Here is a 19,084-nt window from a genome sequence, read left to right as displayed (position 1 = left end):
GCACTATACATTGTTAACGGCAGCGATGTTAAAATTACAATGCAGAATTGATAATTTAAAGCTCTTGGATTAGTTCACAGCAGGAAAATTAAGAAAGGATGATCACTTCCCCTTAAAGTTATGTATTTTTTTATGTGCCAGTGTTTTCCAATTCAAACTGCAGTGAGCTAATGTACAGATTTCTTTGATCAGAATCTGTCACTTTAAGAATTTTGACCTGTAGTTGCCCGTCTTCCTTGTACTGTACAGTTAGGACAAATCTGCTGCCAAAGCCTTATTAAATTAGCCTTGAAAAATTGAGGATGCCATTTTTGTAGTAATGTCCATGTTTTTTTTTGGAATGAGTAAAAATACAGAAACTGGGCTTTTGAGTTTATTTTAATTTTTAAAAGACAGTGCTGTATTTGACTTGTGAAGCCTGAAATATTCTGGGATTAGTTGTAATTTGGACATGCTGTCTGTTGTGTGAGATCATAGATCTTTTTTTCAATGTTAGTTACAACAGACAACTGGTAGAGAGTTGTGGTTGTTTAATATTATCCCTACTTTTAGATAACAACACGAGAAGAAACCAGTTTGAGACAAACTACAACTACAAAGCCTGACTTGGAGCCTGAAACATTTCGGCCAAACCTGAGTGAAAAAAGTGACCTGCTCCAAACGGATCAAATTGAGAAGGTAATTATTTCTCAGACCGTAAGGTCAGTGTGTTCTAGCGCATGAGCCACAAAAAGTTAGTATGCAGGTACAGCAAGTAATAAAGAAGGCTGATAGAATGCTATCCTTTATTACGCTAAGAATTGAAAATAAAAATAAGGATGTTATGCTTCAGTTATACAGGGCATTGGTGAGACCACATCTCGAATACTCTGCAGTTTTGGTCTCCTTATGAAAGGAAGGACGTAAATGCATTGGAGGCGGTTCAGAGGAGGTTTACTGGATTATATCTGGAATGAGCGGGTTGTCTTGTGAGGAAAGGTTGGATAGACTGGGCTTGTTTTCACTGGAGTTTAGAAAAGTGAAGGGAGACTTGATTGAAGTATTTAAGATCCTGAACGGTCTTGACAAGGTGGATGTGGAAAGGATGTTTCCTCTTGTGGGTGCGTCCAGAACTAGGGGGCACTGTTTTAAAATTAGGGGTCACCCTTGGACAGAGATGAGGAGAATTTTTTTCTGAGGGTTGTGCGACTTTGGAACATTCTGCCTGAGAAGGTGATGGAGGCGGAGGTAGATAGATTCTTAGGCAAAGGAATCAAAGGTTATCGGGAGTAGATGGGAGTGTGGAATTTGAGAGAAAAACCGATCAGCCATGATCTTATAGAATGGTGGAGCAGGCTAGAGGGGTCGAATGGCCTACTTCTGCTTCTAATTTGTATGTTTGTGTAATTAGGTACAGTATTCCAGCTGGGGCCTAACCTACATTTTTTATTTATTTATTTAGAGATACAGCACTGAAACAGGCCCTTCGGCCCACAGAGTCTGTGCAGACCAACAACCACCCATTTATGCTAACCCTCCAGTAATCCCATATTCCCTACCACCTACCTACCTACACTAGGGGCAATTTACAATGGCCAATTTACCTATCACCTGCAAGTCTTTGGCTGTGGGAGGAAACCGGAGCACCTGGCGAAAACCCATGCGGTCACAGGGAGAACTTGCAAACTCCACACAGGCAGTACCCAGAATCGAACCCGGGTCCCTGGAGCTGTGAGGCTGCAGTGCTAACATTTCCTTGTTTTATACTCCCTGCTTCTGTTTATAAAGCCTTTTCAAGATTACTGAGATGATACCTTGATCTGCCAGTGCTGCAGTAGCCTGCTCATCTGCATTCATATTATGCAAGATTTATGAACTCCTTTTGTAAGCCAAGAGCTTTATACAGAGCTGCCTGCTACTTCAAAGATTTGTGGACAGGCAGCCCCAGGTCACTGTTCCTGCAGCCCCTTTAAAATTGTACCCTTTTTAGTTTGTTGTTTCTCCTCATGCTTCCTTTCATAATCCATCACTTCGCACTTCTATGCATTAAATTGCATCTGTCTGCACATTTCGCCAGTCTGCGTCCTACTGAAGTCTACTTCTGTCTTCCTCACTGTTAGATTTTCTGAGTTTTGTGTTATCTGCAAAGATTACAATTATGCCCAAGTCCAGGTCAATAGTCAATGATATGTCATATGATTATGCTTGTGCCCATCAAAGTAATTGATAGTGAAAAAAACGAGGAAAACAATTCTGCCACATGAGCTCCGTGAAGCACAACACCCAATGCTGCTGCTGGTAATTTGTTGAATGAAAGAACATATGTGCCACAGAATTTTTTTTAAACTGCAAGATATGAAGAAACTTAGCCATATGGTGTAATGAAAAACTCCCAAAATCCCACCATCACAATTGATCGCAACGTTTATTAAGATGGTTAAAGATTTTATTTTTAAGTGCATACCAGACAAAACCTATTGCATCAGGAGACAACAGTGTACTGGGGGTAGCCAACACAAAGACCTTCATCTCGCCCTCAACGTATGGGAACAGATAAGCTGCAAGTTCTCATAATAGGAAAGACTAAAACCCTACAATGATTTTAAAAACTTTAATCTAACCAGTTGATTATGAAACCAATGCCAAAGCGTGGATGACATCTGAAATAAAAACTAGGTGCTGGAAATACTCAGGAGGCCTGGCAGCATCTGTGGGGAGAGAGAATCAATGTTGATGTTTCAGGTCTGACCTTTCAACAGAACTGGAAAAAGTTTGATGTAATAGATTTTGAGCAAGTAAAGGGAGGAAGGTAGGAAAAAGATCAAAAGGGCAGGTGTGTGGTAGGGTGGAGGGCAGGAGAGATAAAATAACACGGCTTCATGGTGCAAGGCCAAAGGGAGTGGTGATGGGACATGTAAAGAAACAAAAGATGTGTCTTGAAGAGGTCAGGCAGGATCACCAAGTTGAAATTCTTTAACAATTTACCCACCTATTCTGCAAGTCACCTTGTATTTTGCCTCAGTCTTCCTTAGTATTAACTATACCCTCCAATTTGGTGTCATCTGTAAATTTTGAAATTATACTTCTGATCCAAATTTGTTAATGCTGAACAGCAGTAGTCCCAGCACCAATCGCTACAAAACACCACGCCATTCCAAAATATCTTTAATCCGTACTTGCTTTTTTGTACCAGATTGCTGTCCATTCTGATACTTGTCCCCTGACTCCATGTTCTCTGACCTTTTGTCCTGAGTCTACTATCTTAATGAAGCCTTTGAAAACCCAAGTGTATGACATCTACTGCATTAATGTTACCTACCCTTTCTGTTGTTCTTTAAAGAACTTAATAAGGTTGGGCCCTTTTTTGGATACATACTGTTTTTTTTTTTTTTGGTTTCTAGTTGCTTTATGTATCTTTGAGCAAAGATTCCATAATCTTTACTACCATCAGCGTTAAGCTAATTGGTCTGTCAGTTCTCTGGCACTATTCATTTTTCTAATAAATTATTACATATATGTAATAGTGTCTCTTCTATTTCCTGCCTTGCTTTATACCATCTGGGCCAGGGGTTTTATCTGCTTTATGTTTGACAAATTTATCAATTATCTCTTCCCCTCTACCTTAAATGGCTTCATCTTTTTTGATTTAGTACCATGTCAACCTTAATCTCCCTGGTAAATACTGAAGTAAAGTAATTGTTCAATATATCTGTCGTTTCACAGATTACTGAGTTTTTTTTTTAACATCCTGTAGTGGCCCAGTTCCTTTTTTGATTATGTATCGTAAATACTTTGCTGTTTTAGCGACAAGAAGTTTTGATATCTGACTTTAAATGTGCATCTGCTGTTCGACAAAAGTTAATGTGCTGTTGCTGCACATAGTGAGCACAAAATATTGTACTGTTATTTTTGGCAACAAATTCTAACCCATTATCAGTTTGCATTTCTAGAAATTTGCAGTGAAGGGTGAGGCAAAAAGTTCAATTAACTTTACTTTGCTTGTCACAAGGTACACCATTCCAGCAATTTCTGCCCCAAATGTTATTCCCTAAATTGAAAAATTGAATAAAAACCTGTGACTGCTGGCACATATACCTTCTCTGCTTCTGCTTTGAAAATCTAGTGCTAGCATAACAGAAACTGTCTAATGTTATAAAATTTGCACACATTGGGTTTCAGTAAACATTTCAATACATCACATGCATTAATACAAGAAATGCTGGAACCACTCAGCAGGTCTGGCAGCATCTGTGGAAAGAGAAGCAGAGTTAACGTTTCAGGGTCACTGACCTCGTACAGCCGGTACATATCATCCTCACTGTTTGCCACAGCTCTAAGTTGGTGGTGTCAGCAAACTTTAAGATTCCGCTCTGTGTTCCAAGATCAAAGTCATTTATATATAGCAATAAAAGCAGTGGTACTTTACCATCCTCCAGTCTGAAAAACAACCATTTACTACGACTCACTGATTTCTGTCCTTGAGCCAATTTTTTTTATCCAATTGGACACTGACCCTCCTATTCCACAAGCCTCCATTTTCTTAACTAGCATTTTATGTGGTACGTTATCAAACACTTCCTTAAAATCCATTTAAACAACATCCACCGCATTCCCTTCATCAACCTTCTGTTACTTCATCAGAAAATTCAACTACATTAGTCAAGCATGATCTAAATCTGTGCTAGGTATCCTTAATTAACTCACCTTTCCAAGTGTCTGATTTTTTTTCCCCGATTTTTTTTTTAAATATTTTTTTTAAAACCTTGCCCACCACCAGTAAACTAACTGGCCTGCAGTTGTTAGGACTGTCCTTACACCCTTTCTCAAGCAAGGGTTTTTAATTTTCCACTTTCCAATCCTCTGGCACCTCCTCATATCCAGGGAAGGTTGGAAGACTATTTCTGCTATCTTCATCCCCACTTCCTTTAGCAACCTGGGATGCAAGCCATCCGGACCAGGTGACATATCTACCCTAAGCAGAGGCAGCCTTTCCAGTACCTCCCGCACATGATTCCACTTTTTTAGTGAACACTGATACAAAATACTAATCAAGTATATTAGCCTTGCCCTGCGCCTCTAAGCATATATTGCCCTCTTTGTCCCCAATAGGCCCTACACCACCTCTTACTACTTGCTTATTATTTACATGCGCATTTATGTTGACTGCCATTCTATTCTCATATTCTCTCTTTGCCAGTCTTATTTTTCTGTTCACCTCCCCTCTCAACTATTGTATAAGGCCTGGTTCTCACTTGAAGAATTCACCTGAATTCTCCTTCGTCGTCCAAGGAGCCCTGTTATTGGTTTCCCTACCTTTTTACCTTGTTAGAATGTACCTAGCCTGTACCTGAGGCATCTCTACCTTTTACAGCTCTTCCTGTCAGTCTTTGGTTCTGTTCTACCTGGCTAGATCCCTTCTCATGACGCTGAAATTTGCCCTCTTCCAACCTAGACGTTCTACCTTATTTCATTTCTTGTTTTTCTGCAGAGTCTAAACCTTATGATACAATGATCACTGTTAACCAAGTGCTCTCGACAGACACTTGGTTCACTTAGCCCACCTCATTTCCCAGCACAAGATCAAGCAATGCAATGGTGCTGAAGCAGTGACCATTGACCTAAAAGAGGTTTTTTTTTAAATGCCACCTTTTGCTCTGGATCTCCATTCTCCAGACTCAGCGAGCAGGTGAATTGTGTCTTGTTTTATGGCAGTGGTGGGAATAACACACTCTTGTATCGGTATATCAGCAATAAAAATCTATTTGAATCCTGTTTTGTTTGATTCTTAAGCATTCACTCTTAATCGTTTTTTGTGCATTTCAGCTTGCAAAACATCTGCCTCCACGAACTGTTGGTTACCCATGGACTCTAATTTACAGCACTGCAAAGCATGGCATGAGTCTAAAAACACTCTATCGTAGTATGACGGGTGTCGATACACCAATGCTGCTAGTTATTAAAGACAGCGATGGCCAGGTACAGCATGGGCATTCAAAGAACTTAACACATTCACAATTTTTTTAAAAAATTATTTAATACTGTACGGTTACCTATGAAGAAAGTATTAACATTTCAAATACTGAAATTATCAGCACAAAATATAAGTAATCTGTTATATTTTGCACTTCCTCTGACACTCTTCTGCAACACTCCGTTCTGTTTTATGAATTTTTGTCACCTTTGACATCTCTCCCTTTTATCTCAGTGGTACTTTTTTAGTTTTGCCAGCTATGTGGTGGTGTGGCACTAATCCTGTCTCTGGTTGCTGAAGAGTTATATGGTGCACCATCATGACTGTCAGCTGTTCTCCATTGCTCCACTACCTCTTCCACCTACTGCACCTGCCAAACGCCATTAAAATTGGGACTGGGCAGCACTAGCTATGTCGGGCACTGCACAAGCATGAATGAGTACATGGTGATGAAGTGGCCATGGTTTAAGCGTGAGCAGGTGTCAGGAGGGTGGTAATTGAAATCAACTGGTAGCTTAAGAAATGTTCTCTATTAACCATGTCCTCATTAACTGATTTCCATTATCCTATTCTGTACCTGCAGCTATTTGGTGCATTAGCATCTGAACCATTCAAAGTTAGCGATTGTTTTTATGGCACTGGGGAGACTTTCCTTTTCACGTTTTATCCTGAATTTAAGGTAAGAAAATCAGTCAGGAACTGATTAATAATTTTATAATTTTAAGTTTAATGACATCATCATTGGCCGCCGCCATCTGTGCTGTAATATTCAGCCGATCGAGTCCATGCCAGCTCTCTGTAGAGCAGTCCAGTCAGTCCATTCCCCTGCTGTAGCCTTGCAAGTTTATTTCCCTCAATTGCCTATACAATTTCCTTTTGAAACTGTTGGTTTATCTCTGCTTCCTCCACCCTCGTGGACAGCAAGTTCCAGATCATTACTACTCAAGTTCTTCCTCACATCCCCCAACATCTCTTGCCCAGAACTTAAAATCTGAGTGCCCTAGTCCCTGTATGATCAGCAAATGGGAGCAACTTTTCTTTGTCTACCTTATCTAATCTTGTATACTCTATCAAATCTCCCCTCAATCTCCTTTGATCCAAGGAGAATAACCCCAACTTTTCCAACCTAATCTTGTAGGTAAAATCCCTCAACCCTGGAACCATTCTGGTAAATACCCTCTGCACCATCTCAAGGACCCATGCAGATGTCCTAGTAGTTTGATAGACTTGACCTGTTCATCCAGGTAATGGGTCTCCAGGAAGTCACAGAGGCATGGGTGATTCCTGTCTGTCGCTTGTTTATGCAACTGTAAAAGTGACTGGTTCATGTTCTTCTCCAGCTTCAGAGAACACATCATTGCATCCAAGCCCCATTCATCTCGATCTGGTTTCTTGATATCCTGGAATAAGATGCGCCCTCTTCGCACCATCTTGAGGACCCTTATATCCTTCCTAAAATGTGGTGATCAGAACTGGACACAGTCCTCTTGTGCCTAAGCAGAGCTTTATGAAGGTTCAGCCTCAGCTTTTGTACTCGATACTTCCATTAATGAAGCCCAAGACTCCGTATGCTTTGCTAATTACTCTCTCAATACGTCCTGCCACCCTCAAAGATCTGTGCACAAGAACCCCAGGTCCCTCTCTTCCTGCACACTCTTTAGAACTACGCCATTAAATATATATTGCTTCGCCCTATCTCTTCTGCCAAAATGCATCACCTCACACTTCTCAATTAAATTCCATCTGCCACTTGTTTGCCCATTCTGCTAGCCTATCTATTCTATTGTGGTCGATTGGTATCATCCTCACTGTTTGCCACACCTCCAAGTTTGATATCATTGGCAAATTTTGAAATTTTACTCTGTATAACAATATCCAAGTCATTTTGCACTGACCTTTGGAGAACACCACTGTTTATCATCCTCCAGTCTGGAAAAATAACTATTTACCGCAACTCGCTGTTTTCTGTCCTTAAGCCATTATTTTTATCTAAGCTAACACTGACCTTCCTATTCCATGAGCCTCAATTTTGTTAAGCTGTCTTTTATGTGGCACTTCGTGAAACGTTTTCTTAAAATTCATTCTAGACAACATTCATTGCATTCTCTTCGACCTTCTCATACTTCATCAAACACAATCTGCCTTTTACAGCTGGCTCTGCTTGTTTAATTCGGACGTCTCCAAGTGCCTGTTGATTTTCTCCCTGATTGTTGTTTCTAAAACCTTACCCACCACTGATGCTAAACTGACCGCCTGTAGTTGGTCGCAATGTCCTTACACCCTTCCTTGAATAAGAGTGTCACATTTGGAATCTTCTGGCACCTTCCCTGCATCTAGGGAAGATTGAAAGATTATGGCAAGCACTTCCACTACCTCCTTCCTCACTTCCATTAGCAACCTGGGATGCAAGCCATCTGGACTAGGTGATTTACTCTTGAGCATAGCCAGTCTTTCCAGTACATACGAACATATGAATTAGGAGTAGAAGTAGGCCATTCGGCCCCTTGAGCCTGCTCCGCCATTCGATAAGATCATGGCTGATCTGTTTGTCTCTCAAACTCCACACTCCCATCTGCCCCCAATAACCTTTGATTCCCTTGCCCAATAAGAACCTATCTACCTCCGCTTTAAAAAGATAGTGCATCTGCCTATCAATTTTCACCCCATCCATTATGTCTACCTTCTTTGCTTCGGATTTTTTTTTTTTTGGTCTGCATTTTCTTTCTTGGTGAACACCAACACAATGTATTCTAGCCTTGCCTTCTGCCTCTAAGCATATATTGCACTCTTTAAGCCTAATAGCACCTACACTGCCTCATATTACCCACTTACGATTTACATGCTGGTAGATGATTTTTGGGTTCCTTTCAATGTTAACTGCCATTTTATTTTCATATTCTGCCAGTCGTATTTTCCTATTCACCTGACATGAATCATACACTTTTTTTTTGGTTTCATCATATTCTCTATCTCCCTTGTCATCCAAGAAGCCCTGGCTTTGGTTCCCTTACCTTTCACCCTTGTTGGAATGTACCTAACCTGAACCTGAAAATCCTCAAAGATAACCCATTGTTCCGTTACAGGTTTTTCTGTCAGTCTTTGGCTCCATTTTACCCTGGCTAGATGCGCAGTGGTTAGCACCGCAGCCTCACAGCTCCAGCGACCCGGGTTCAATTCTGGGTACTGCCTGTGTGGAGTTTGCAAGTTGTCCGTGACCGCGTGGGTTTCCGCCGGGTGCTCCGGTTTCCTCCCACAGCCAAAGACTTGCAGGTTGATAGGTTAATTGGCCATTATAAATTGCCCCAAGTGCAGGTGGGTGGTAGGAGAATTGTGGGGATGTGGTAGGGATATGGGATTAATGTAGTATTAGGATAAATGGGTGGTGATGGTCGGCACAGACTCGGTGGGCCGAAGGGCCTGTTTCAGTGCTGTATCTCTCTGACTCTATTGCTCCTAACCGAGCTCTCTGACACTTGGTCCACTTGGCCCAATAGATAAGGTCCCACATAAGAGATTAGCATGCAAAATTAAAGCATATGGAATTGGGGGTAAGGTACTGACATGGATAGCGAACTGATTGGCAGACCGGAAACCAGGAGTAGGAATAAACCGGTATTTTTCTGAGTGGCAGGCAGTGACTAGTGGGGTACCGCAGGGCTCAGTGCCAGGACCCCAGCTATTCACAATACATATTAATGATATAGATGAGGGAATTAAATGTAATATATCCAAGTTTGCAGATGACACAAAGCTGGGTGGGAGTGTGAGCTGTGAGGAGGATACAGAGAAGCTCCAGTGTGATTTGGACAGGTTGAGTGAGTTGACAAATACATGGCAGATGCAGTATAATGTGGATAAATGTGAGGTTATCCACTTTGGCAAAAACAGGCTGATTATTATCTGAATGGTGATAGATTGGGAAAGGGGGAGGTGCAGCAAGACCTGGGTGTCCTTGTGCACCAGTCGCTGAAAGTAAGCACGCAGGTGCAGCAGGCAGTTAAGAAGGCAAATGATATGTTGGCTTTCATAGCAAGAGGGTTCGAGTACAGGAGTAAGGATGTCTTGCTGCAATTATACAAGGCCTTGGTGAGACCACATCAGGAGTATTTTGTGCAGTTTTGATCTTATCTGAAGAAGGATGTTTTTGCTATGGAGGGAGTGCAGCGATGGTTCACCAGACTGATTGCTGGGATGGCAGGACTGACTTATGAAGAGCGATTGGGTCGATTAGGCTTGTATTCGCTAGAGTTTAGAAGAAGGAGAGGGGATCTCATAGAAACCTACAAAATTCTAACAGGACTGGACAGACTAGATGCAAGAAGGATGTTCCTGATGGCAGGGGAGTCCAGGACCAGGGGTCACAGTCCAAGAATAAGGGATAAGCCATTTAGGACTGAGATGAGGAGGGATTTCTTCACCCAGAGAGTGGTGAGCCTGTGGAATTCTCTACCACAGAAAGCAGTTGAGGCCAAATCATTGTCTAACTCTTTTTTGAATATAGTTATAGTTCTTAGGGCTAAAGGGATCAAGGGATGCAGGGAGAAAGCGGGAGCAGGTTACTGAGTTTGGATGATCAGCCATGATCGTATTGAATGGCAGTGCAGGCTCGAAGGGCCGAATGGCCTCCTATTTTTCTGTTTCTAACTCATTGCCCAGCACCAGGTCCAGCAATGTCTCCTTCCTAGTTGGAGTGAGAACACATTTCAGAAATTCTTCCCCCTCCTCTCCCTTTTGCTAATATCACAATTATTGGGGAATTCAAGTCCCCCAATATCACCACTCTGTAGTTCTCTCATATCTCTGATTTCTCTGCAGACTTTTTCTTTCGCTCTCACGCTTTTGCACTCTCACTTTCTCGCACTCGCCCATGCATGCTCGCACCCCCTGCCCCCCAAGAAATTTAATGCAGAGAAGTGATATATTTTTGGTAGCAAGAACGAGGTGAGGCAATATAAAATGAAGGATTCAATTCTAAAGTGGGTGCAGGAGCAGAGGGACATAACATAAGAAATAGCAGGAGTAGGCCATTTGGCGCCTCAAGATTGCTCTGCCATTCAATAAGGTCATGGCTGACCTGTAGGTAGATGTGCACAAATCGTTGAAGGTGGCAGGGCAGGTTGAGAAAGCGGTTGATGAGGCATACAGGATCCAGGTTTTATAAATCGAGAACACAAGCAAGGAAGTTATGGTCAACTTTCCAAGATCCTGGCTTGTCCTCAACTGCATTATTGTGTCCAATTCTGGGCACTACATATTAGAAAAGGTGTGAAAGCATTCAAGAAGGTGCAGAAAAGATTTACAAGGAATGGTTCCAGGGATGATGGACTTCTGTAGTGAGGATACATTGGAGAAGCTGGAGTCGTTCTCCTTAGAGAAAAGTTTGAGAGGAGATTTGATAGAGCTGTTCAAAATCATGAGGGGTCCAGACAGAATAAAAGGGAGAAACTGTTCCCATTGGGATGAGAACTAGAGGTCACCAATTGGCAAAAAAAAAGGAACCAAAGGCGACATGAAAAACTTTTTTTATGCAGCAAATGGTTAGGATCTGGAATGCACTACCTGAGAGTGTGGTGGAGGCAAATTCAATTATGGCTTTCAAAAGGGAATTGAATAACCACCTGAAAGAGTAAAGATTTGCAGGACCTCGGGGGATGGGAGTTGGGGAAGGCAAGAGTTTGGGACTAGCTGAGTTTATCTTGCAGAGTGCCGGCAGGGACACGGCAAGCCGAATGGTCCCCGTCGGTGCTAGAATGATACTATGATCTGTTCTGCTTGTATTTTTCTTTACATGTGTTAATTGGTAAATAGAAGTATCAACTTAAAAAACACACCTCTGCTGAAGTGTAAAATGTAATTAGCATTTCTTTTAAAAGTTAAGTAACTCCCCTGAGAGAAGCAATGTTCGAGAAGCCCAGTAGTCATTTGCTCTTTATGTTGAATGGAAGTTGATGAAGGATTAATTAACCTCATAGTTATGGTGCAAGTATTGCAAAGTTACACAAGCATGTTTTACAAAATAAGTGAATTTTTTTTTTACAGATCTTCAAATGGACGGGTGATAATATGTTCTTCATAAAAGGAGACATGGATTCTTTGGCTTTCGGTGGCGGAGGGTAAATAATCTTTTACATAATGTTAAGAAATAGGAGCAGTAGGCCATTCGACCCCTCGAGCCTGCTCCACCATTCAGTAAGATCATGTTTGATCTGATTATGGCCTTAACTCCACTTTCCTGCCTGCCACACTTCACTCTTGACTCCCTTGTAGATCAAAAATCTGTCCAAATCTGCCTTGAATATATTCAATGACCCAGCCTCCACTGCTCGCTGGGGAAGAGTTCCAAAAATTAACAACCCTCAGAAAGGAAATTCCTGCTCATTTTCATCTTAAAAGGGAGGCCCCTTATTTTGAAATTCAGTTCTAGCTTCCCCCATGAGGGAAAGCATCCTCTCAGCAAGTACCCTGTCAAGCCCCCTCAGAATCTTATATGTTTCAATAAGATCACCTCTTATTCTTCTAAACTCCAATGTGTATAGGCCCAACCTGCTCAACCTTTCCTCATAAGACAACCCCTTCATCCCAGGAATCAGCCTAGTGAACCATCTCTAAACTGCATCCAATGCAAGTACATCCCTCCTTAAGGAGACCAAAACTCTATGCAGTACTCTAGTTGCAGTTTCACCAATGTCCTGTCGCAAGGCATCCCTACTTTTATACTCCAACCCCCCTTGCAGTAAATGCCAACATTCCATTTGCCTTCCTAATTACTTGCTGTACCTGCGTGTTAACCTTTTGTGATTCATTTTAATAGCACATTAAGTGGCTATACAACTGCATAGCTCTTTCAGATTAAGAGCAAATCTTGCCACCAGTCAATGCAAAGAATTAGGTACAGCTTGAACCAAAATTATATAAACCTATTTTAAATGAGTGCTGTTGACGACATTGGGGGAGTAGTTGGGAATCTACATTTAAATAGCCCTTTACCACAGATTTCCACGTGGGCAAATGAGGTCATTGACTTTGGACCTTAAAAGGATAGAACGGGGTACTTTCTAAAAGGTGAAAAGCTCAAAATTGTGGAGGTCCAAAGAGACTCGGGGGTCCAGGTATCCAGGGACATAGATCGTTAAAAAGTAATGAACAGGTAGAGAAAAACTTGGTGAGATAAGCACTTTGCAATAAAGGCCACACTTCTGAAGAAGGGCTTCCAACTGTTTTTGGACTTTCATGAAAGTAGTAGTACGTGACAGAAAAAGTTTTAACTCGGTGCAATAAGCATGTCGCGATATAAAGAAGGACTCCAAAAGGCTAATGGAATTGTTGGCCTTAATATCAGAAGGATAAAAGGGGAAAACAATAGAAATGGTGCTTCAGCTATAAAAGCCCTGGTTAGACCACACCTGGAGTACTGAGAGCAGTTTTGGACACCACACTTTGAGGGAATGCAAGTGTAGATTTATCAGAAATTTCCTGGTCTCCAAGGGTTAAGTTAAGAGGAGAGATTACACAAAAGAGTTGATCAAAATTTGCAAATATTTAGAAACTATTTAAGCTGTTTGGATACTTAACCAACTTCTGCTTAAATGCATCTATGCTACTACTATTCAATTATTCCATGGTTCTGCATTCTTACCACTCACTTGAGTAAGGAAGTTTTTACCAAATTCCTTTTACTTATATTCATGCCCCCTAGTTTGTACTCCCCACAAGTGGAAATATCTAATCTGTCTATCCTATCATTCATTCCTTAATTTTTGAAAACTTCCATCAAGTCTCCTCTCAGTCTTCTCTTTTCTTTAAAGTCCCAGTCTGTCCAGTCTTTGATAGTTATAACCTCTCAGTCTGGTATCATCCTTATAAATCATCTTTGCAACTTCGCAGTACAAACCAAGTCTTAAATTGATTGAACGAGTATTAGTATATTCCTGTTCATTGTTCCCCTCCTAATTGTCTGTATTCTTTACAGAGGAGAAATTGGATTGTGGTTGGATGGGGATCTGTACCATGGGCGTAGCCACTCGTGTAAAACATTTGACAATTGCATCCTTTCAAAAAAGGAAGACTTCTTTGTACAGGACATTGAAATATGGGCTTTCGAGTGAAAAAAGATCTTTACATAAGCACTGAAGAAATTCAACGTCTCGGATGTAGGGCGCCAAACCTAACCAAGCATCAGTGCAGCAAACTTGAATCTAGGCATATCAAAAGACAAATGCTCTGTTTTTGTATTTTTGTTCCTGCCTTCTAGAACAACCAACCGCTTTTGTTAAAAGACTACTAAAGCAGAATTACATTCAGTCTTCTAGAACGTGATAGAAGATAAGTGTTGCCACTAAAAATAACACATATATGTATTACAAGTCGAAACAGCCTGTTCATATAAAATCAAACTGAACCCTGACCAGTTGCAATTGCACTAAAATGATGGGGCCCAAAACCAATCTAATTCATATTCTCGCTGAAATGGATCAAATGTGATTTATTTCTAATTTGTTAAAAGAACATATCTGGGTAATGCTGTTGCTGATGCTGCTGCTGCAGGTTTGGGGCAGATACTGTCAGCATTTTGGGTTAGCTGGCAAAAGCAGCAAGGATTGTTTCACATGTTCATGCCTTTTTTTTTTACAGTTTTGTGGCAAAGCTAATGAAAGAAATAGAAATGTTTCAAGAAAGAAGCCTCGTGTGTATTGCTGGATAGATGTCAACAGAATCTTGCAGCTTTTTTTATTCCAATGTTGCTTCCTGCAAAAGTGAAGAAGCATATACAGTATTTATTGGTCATATATTTATCCTACTGTTTAGCTTCATAGTACACCAAACTCTCAAACACATACTGAGTACCCATAGTTGCAGTCTGTCAGTGGGTGTACGTTGTGAGTGTAGCTAACACCCCCTAAAACAGAATAGTTGTAGGTACTGTAGATGGTAGGTTAATTCTGTAGACTTGTGGAATTTGTAGATTACTGTCATGTGATCTCAAACAACCTTGACAGGCAACATATAACAATCATTCCTGTCCTTGTCATAGAAAATGGATATCGCCAGCCCAAGATTAACAAAACCGTTTCAGAATGCAAAGGTTTTCTCTGTACTTAGTCAAGTCTGAAACCTGACTGTATTTTACAAAAATATTCCTGTTCTGGTGTGACAGTGATTTTCTTCGTGCTGAAAAGCCAGCTGTTCAGATGCATTGTATATTATCCTGTAAATTAAAGTTAAAAATGTACTGTTCCTCAGTTTGGAAAAGTGGAATGGTGAGTTGCTTACAGCACTTTGAATTATGACAGAAATGAACACAGGCCGGTTAATTTTATTGGCTTCAGTTGTAGACAATTCATGTATAGTACATTTCCAAATTTAAGGTTTTGGACTGTTTGGAGACAGCTTGCTGCTACAGTTCAAAAGGGGATATTAATTTTGTGGACTGTTTATGCTGAATGTGAAAAATACAGGGCATCAGTTCTCTGTTTTTGCCTAATGTTCTGTAACTTCGTTAGGATGTAGCCTGAATGTTTACAGATTTTGAAAGTGAATTGTAAATAAATTCAGCAGCTTTTATTCCCTTTGTCTTCCACAGCAGTATTATTGTCTTTGTGGAGTTAGTTACCTATACAAAATATTTAAAATAATCCTAGAATTATCACAATACTGCAATGTAATGGTGACAAATAGTAGAATAAATTATTGGAACCATATGCCCTGGTCTGAATTCATTTAGTTTAATAGAATCATACAGCACAGAAGGATGCCAGTTGGCCCATCATGTCTGTGACAGCTCTTTAAAAGAGTTATCCAATTAGTCTCACCCACTACACTTACCCCATAGCCCTGCAATATTTTCCCCTTTAAGTATTTAATAAATTTTTTTGAAAGTTATTAAATTGCTTCTATTATCCTTTCAGGCAATGCAATCCAGGTCCTAAATCACTGTGTAAAGAGAATTCTGATATTTTATCTGTTCTTTTGTCATCTAATCTGGCTCTTCTGGTTTATTGACTCTCCTGCCAGTGGAAACTCTTTCTCCCTATTTATCAAAACTATCTCATATCTTGAACACCTCCATTAAATCTCCCCTTAACCCCTCTACTGTAAGGAGAACAAATCCTTGCTTTTCTAGTCTCTCCACATAACAGTAACTCAATTATACTGTGGATCGTACCTGTAAAACTATGGGTGCTATTGCCTTTTTTGAGGATATTTAAATGTCCATATCCGTCACTGCATTCCAAAGCTTATAATTCTAAAATTTCCAAAGGGACAGTTGGTCTCATCATTTTGTATATAAGCCCTGTCTGTCTCCAGTAACCTGTAGTTAAAAGTTGAAGGGAAATGTATCTCAGCAGTGGTTGCGCAGAAAATTTGGAGGCCTGCTAACTTTGCCTCTCAAGGGTTTTCTGTATCTGAGTACTGCTGGAACAGTCTAGGGAAACAGTCATCTCTAGTCGTACTGCACCTAGATCAAACACACAGCAGTGTGCATAAACCACCTGCAAGAGATCGCCAATCGCATGCCTTTGAATTTCTTCATGACTTTCATTTCAGCTTTCATAAAACAGTAGTACATGAGAAAAGGAGCTTTAACTCATTAATATTTTGCTACAATAAAATCCAAACTTCTCTAAGGACTGTAACATTTTTAGACTTTCATATAAATTGACAATGCATGACAGGAAAAGGTTTACCTCGTTGAGGTATGAACTTGGATGCAAAATAATTAAATTTGTCAAGAAGGCCTATAATTATTTTGGACCATCAGCTTTAACTCCACTGAGATAAGCTGATATAGTCCTTATGGAAAGATTGGACTTTATAGCACATTTGGGCATTCATAAAAATAGTAATGCATAACAGAAATAGCTTGAACTCAGTGAGGTAAGTACTTTGACACCAAAGTCCAAACTTCTGAAAAAGGACAACTGATTTTTTGGGCTTTCATGAAAACATTAGTGCTTGACAGAAAAAGCTTTAACTGTGTGAGAAAAGTACCTCGATGCAAAAGATCTAAATTTCTCAACAAGGACAACAATGTTTTTGGACTTACAATGAAGTAGTCACATATGTTAGCAACAGCTTTAACTTGGTGAGATAAACAAATTGATGCAATTAAGTCCATACTTCTGAAGGAAGACTACAACTTTTTGGACCTTCATAAAAATATTAGTGCATGTCAGAAAATAATCTAAACATTTTGATCTGGTAAGATCCAAGTTTCTCAAAAAGGAGTGCAACACTTTGGGGCAACCTAAAAGGAAAAGTACATGATAAAGAACTTTGACTTGGTGAGATAACTTTGAATGCAACAAATTCAAACTTTCCATGCAGAACTCCAACATTTTTGAACATTTGTAAAAATAGTACAAGACAAAAATAGCTTTCATTCAGTGAAATGAACAATTTGAAGCAATAAAGTCCAAACTAATGAAGAACTGCAACTTTGTTTCATAAAAATTAGTAGTACATAACAGAAAATCATTTAACTCAGTTAAGCACTTGTGTGCAACCAAATCAATAATTCTCAACAGCAACCCAATTTTTGTGGTTTACTTGAAAATGTAGTACATGCCAAAAAGTTTTAATTCTCAGTACATGCATGCAAGAAAATGAAAATTTCTCGTGACGCAAAATTGTTTGCACAGTTACAAAAATAGTAATACATGACAAAAAAGGTTTTAACTCCGTGAGATAAGCACTTGTAACAAAACCAAAACTTCTCAGGAATCTCAATCTTTTGGATTTTCATAAAAGTAGGATTTGCATGCAACTGTTACGACCGAAGCAGGAGGAGTGCAGTGTTACTTCAATCCCACTTCTCCACGGGTCACAGCATAACAACAAATTTTCCCACCTACTGAAAAACAGCCAATTACATACTCTATTTATCCCCCAGAATAAAGCATGCCAGCCAGGTTTCTTTAATCGACAACATTATTTATAATAAGTTTTAACCAATAATATAACTCTATACAAAAAGATCCTTATTTCCCTAGCCCTTAACTGCGCACACATAGATTTTAAAAAAAAGTTAACCAGGGGAAAAGGATTTTTGGTTTACAGCTGTTTTATAGGAATGAAAGGAATCATGAAATAACTTAGGTTGTCATGTTCTGGTAGGAAGTTTTTGGTTTGGTGATCAGAGTTGAATAGTTGTATGCCACTCGAAGTTTCTCCAGGTAAGGTTGATGAACAGTGTGATGGGTAGGTGGTCAAGGCAATTCAACAGCAGGCTTCACATAGGTCTTTCGTTGGGATGTAGTAATAGGTAGTCTTAGATTTTACAGCAGCAGTCTAGCAGTGAAAGATTTCTTCAGATTTCAGGATTTCTTAAAACACAGGAGGCAACAGGAACCATACTTGATGCAAGGATTCTTCAGAGACAGGAGGCAATAGGAATCTGCCACCTTTGAAATACAGGGTACCTTAAGAAATGCAGGATTCCTTTACAGAGAGAGGTAACACTTTCTCTGGGTTGTCGACCCAATAAAAATACATAAGAATTTAGTTGAGACACAGGCACAACAATACACAGTGTGTGGAAACATAAGGGGGCTGGGTAGAAAGGGGGGCAACAGCACACAGATGGCCAAGGAATTGTAGACAGCCTAAAAAAACAGGCTGAAACAAGAGAGATGCTACCAGACAGTGTCCTTGCATATGCCAGATAAAGGAGTTGCTATGGACACGAGATATGATTAGACCCACAGTAGACAATGGGAGAGTGTGAGAAATTAAAGTGCTGATCAGGCTGTCACTGAACCAAATAAGGAATTATCATTGTCATTATACCAGACAACTATGAGTAAGAGGGGAGGGTCTTGGAAACAAGATTTAACCCCTGACAAACTGGGCACGACGTGAGAACCCCAGGAAGAACACTCGAGAAGGTACCCTAAGTCAAGAACTCAGAGAACAGAAGGGCAGCCACAAGTCCAAGACTGATCACCTCGCACCTTGACGGGTAGTATACTGTGCAAGCAGTGAGTGATTGTACTTGATGATTTAATGTGTGAATAAGACATTGATATACCTTTCACCAGTATGCTGTTGTGAATTCTTTAAGAGTAAGTGCAGGTTAGGCACAACAGGGTCTTCCTCTCTGATTTCCAGGCAGGTCAAAAACCAAATTTCAAATGC

The 19,084-nt window shown here is 40.2% G+C and overlaps 1 protein-coding gene across 3 annotated transcripts in view; it reads left to right on the top strand.

Moving 5' to 3' along the window:
- The window catches only part of oxr1a (oxidation resistance 1a), a 761,132-nt gene extending 745,492 nt beyond the window's left edge, over positions 1 to 15,640 (top strand). For all 3 annotated transcript variants that reach the window (XM_068032290.1, XM_068032288.1, XM_068032289.1), the window contains 5 exons: positions 553 to 678; positions 5,803 to 5,955; positions 6,534 to 6,629; positions 11,990 to 12,063; positions 13,920 to 15,640. In XM_068032290.1, coding sequence (XP_067888391.1) covers positions 553 to 678; positions 5,803 to 5,955; positions 6,534 to 6,629; positions 11,990 to 12,063; positions 13,920 to 14,055 — 585 coding nt within the window. In that variant the 3' untranslated portion in view covers positions 14,056 to 15,640. The remainder of the gene's footprint in view (positions 1 to 552; positions 679 to 5,802; positions 5,956 to 6,533; positions 6,630 to 11,989; positions 12,064 to 13,919) is intronic.
- The last annotated feature ends 3,444 nt before the right edge of the window (positions 15,641 to 19,084 follow it).

Source organism: Heterodontus francisci, chromosome 5 (genome assembly GCF_036365525.1).
Source record: "Heterodontus francisci isolate sHetFra1 chromosome 5, sHetFra1.hap1, whole genome shotgun sequence".
In the NCBI taxonomy this organism is placed as follows: domain Eukaryota; kingdom Metazoa; phylum Chordata; class Chondrichthyes; order Heterodontiformes; family Heterodontidae; genus Heterodontus; species Heterodontus francisci.
Note: the sequence above shows the minus strand (reverse complement) of the source record. Positions and strands in the feature narration are given on the sequence as shown.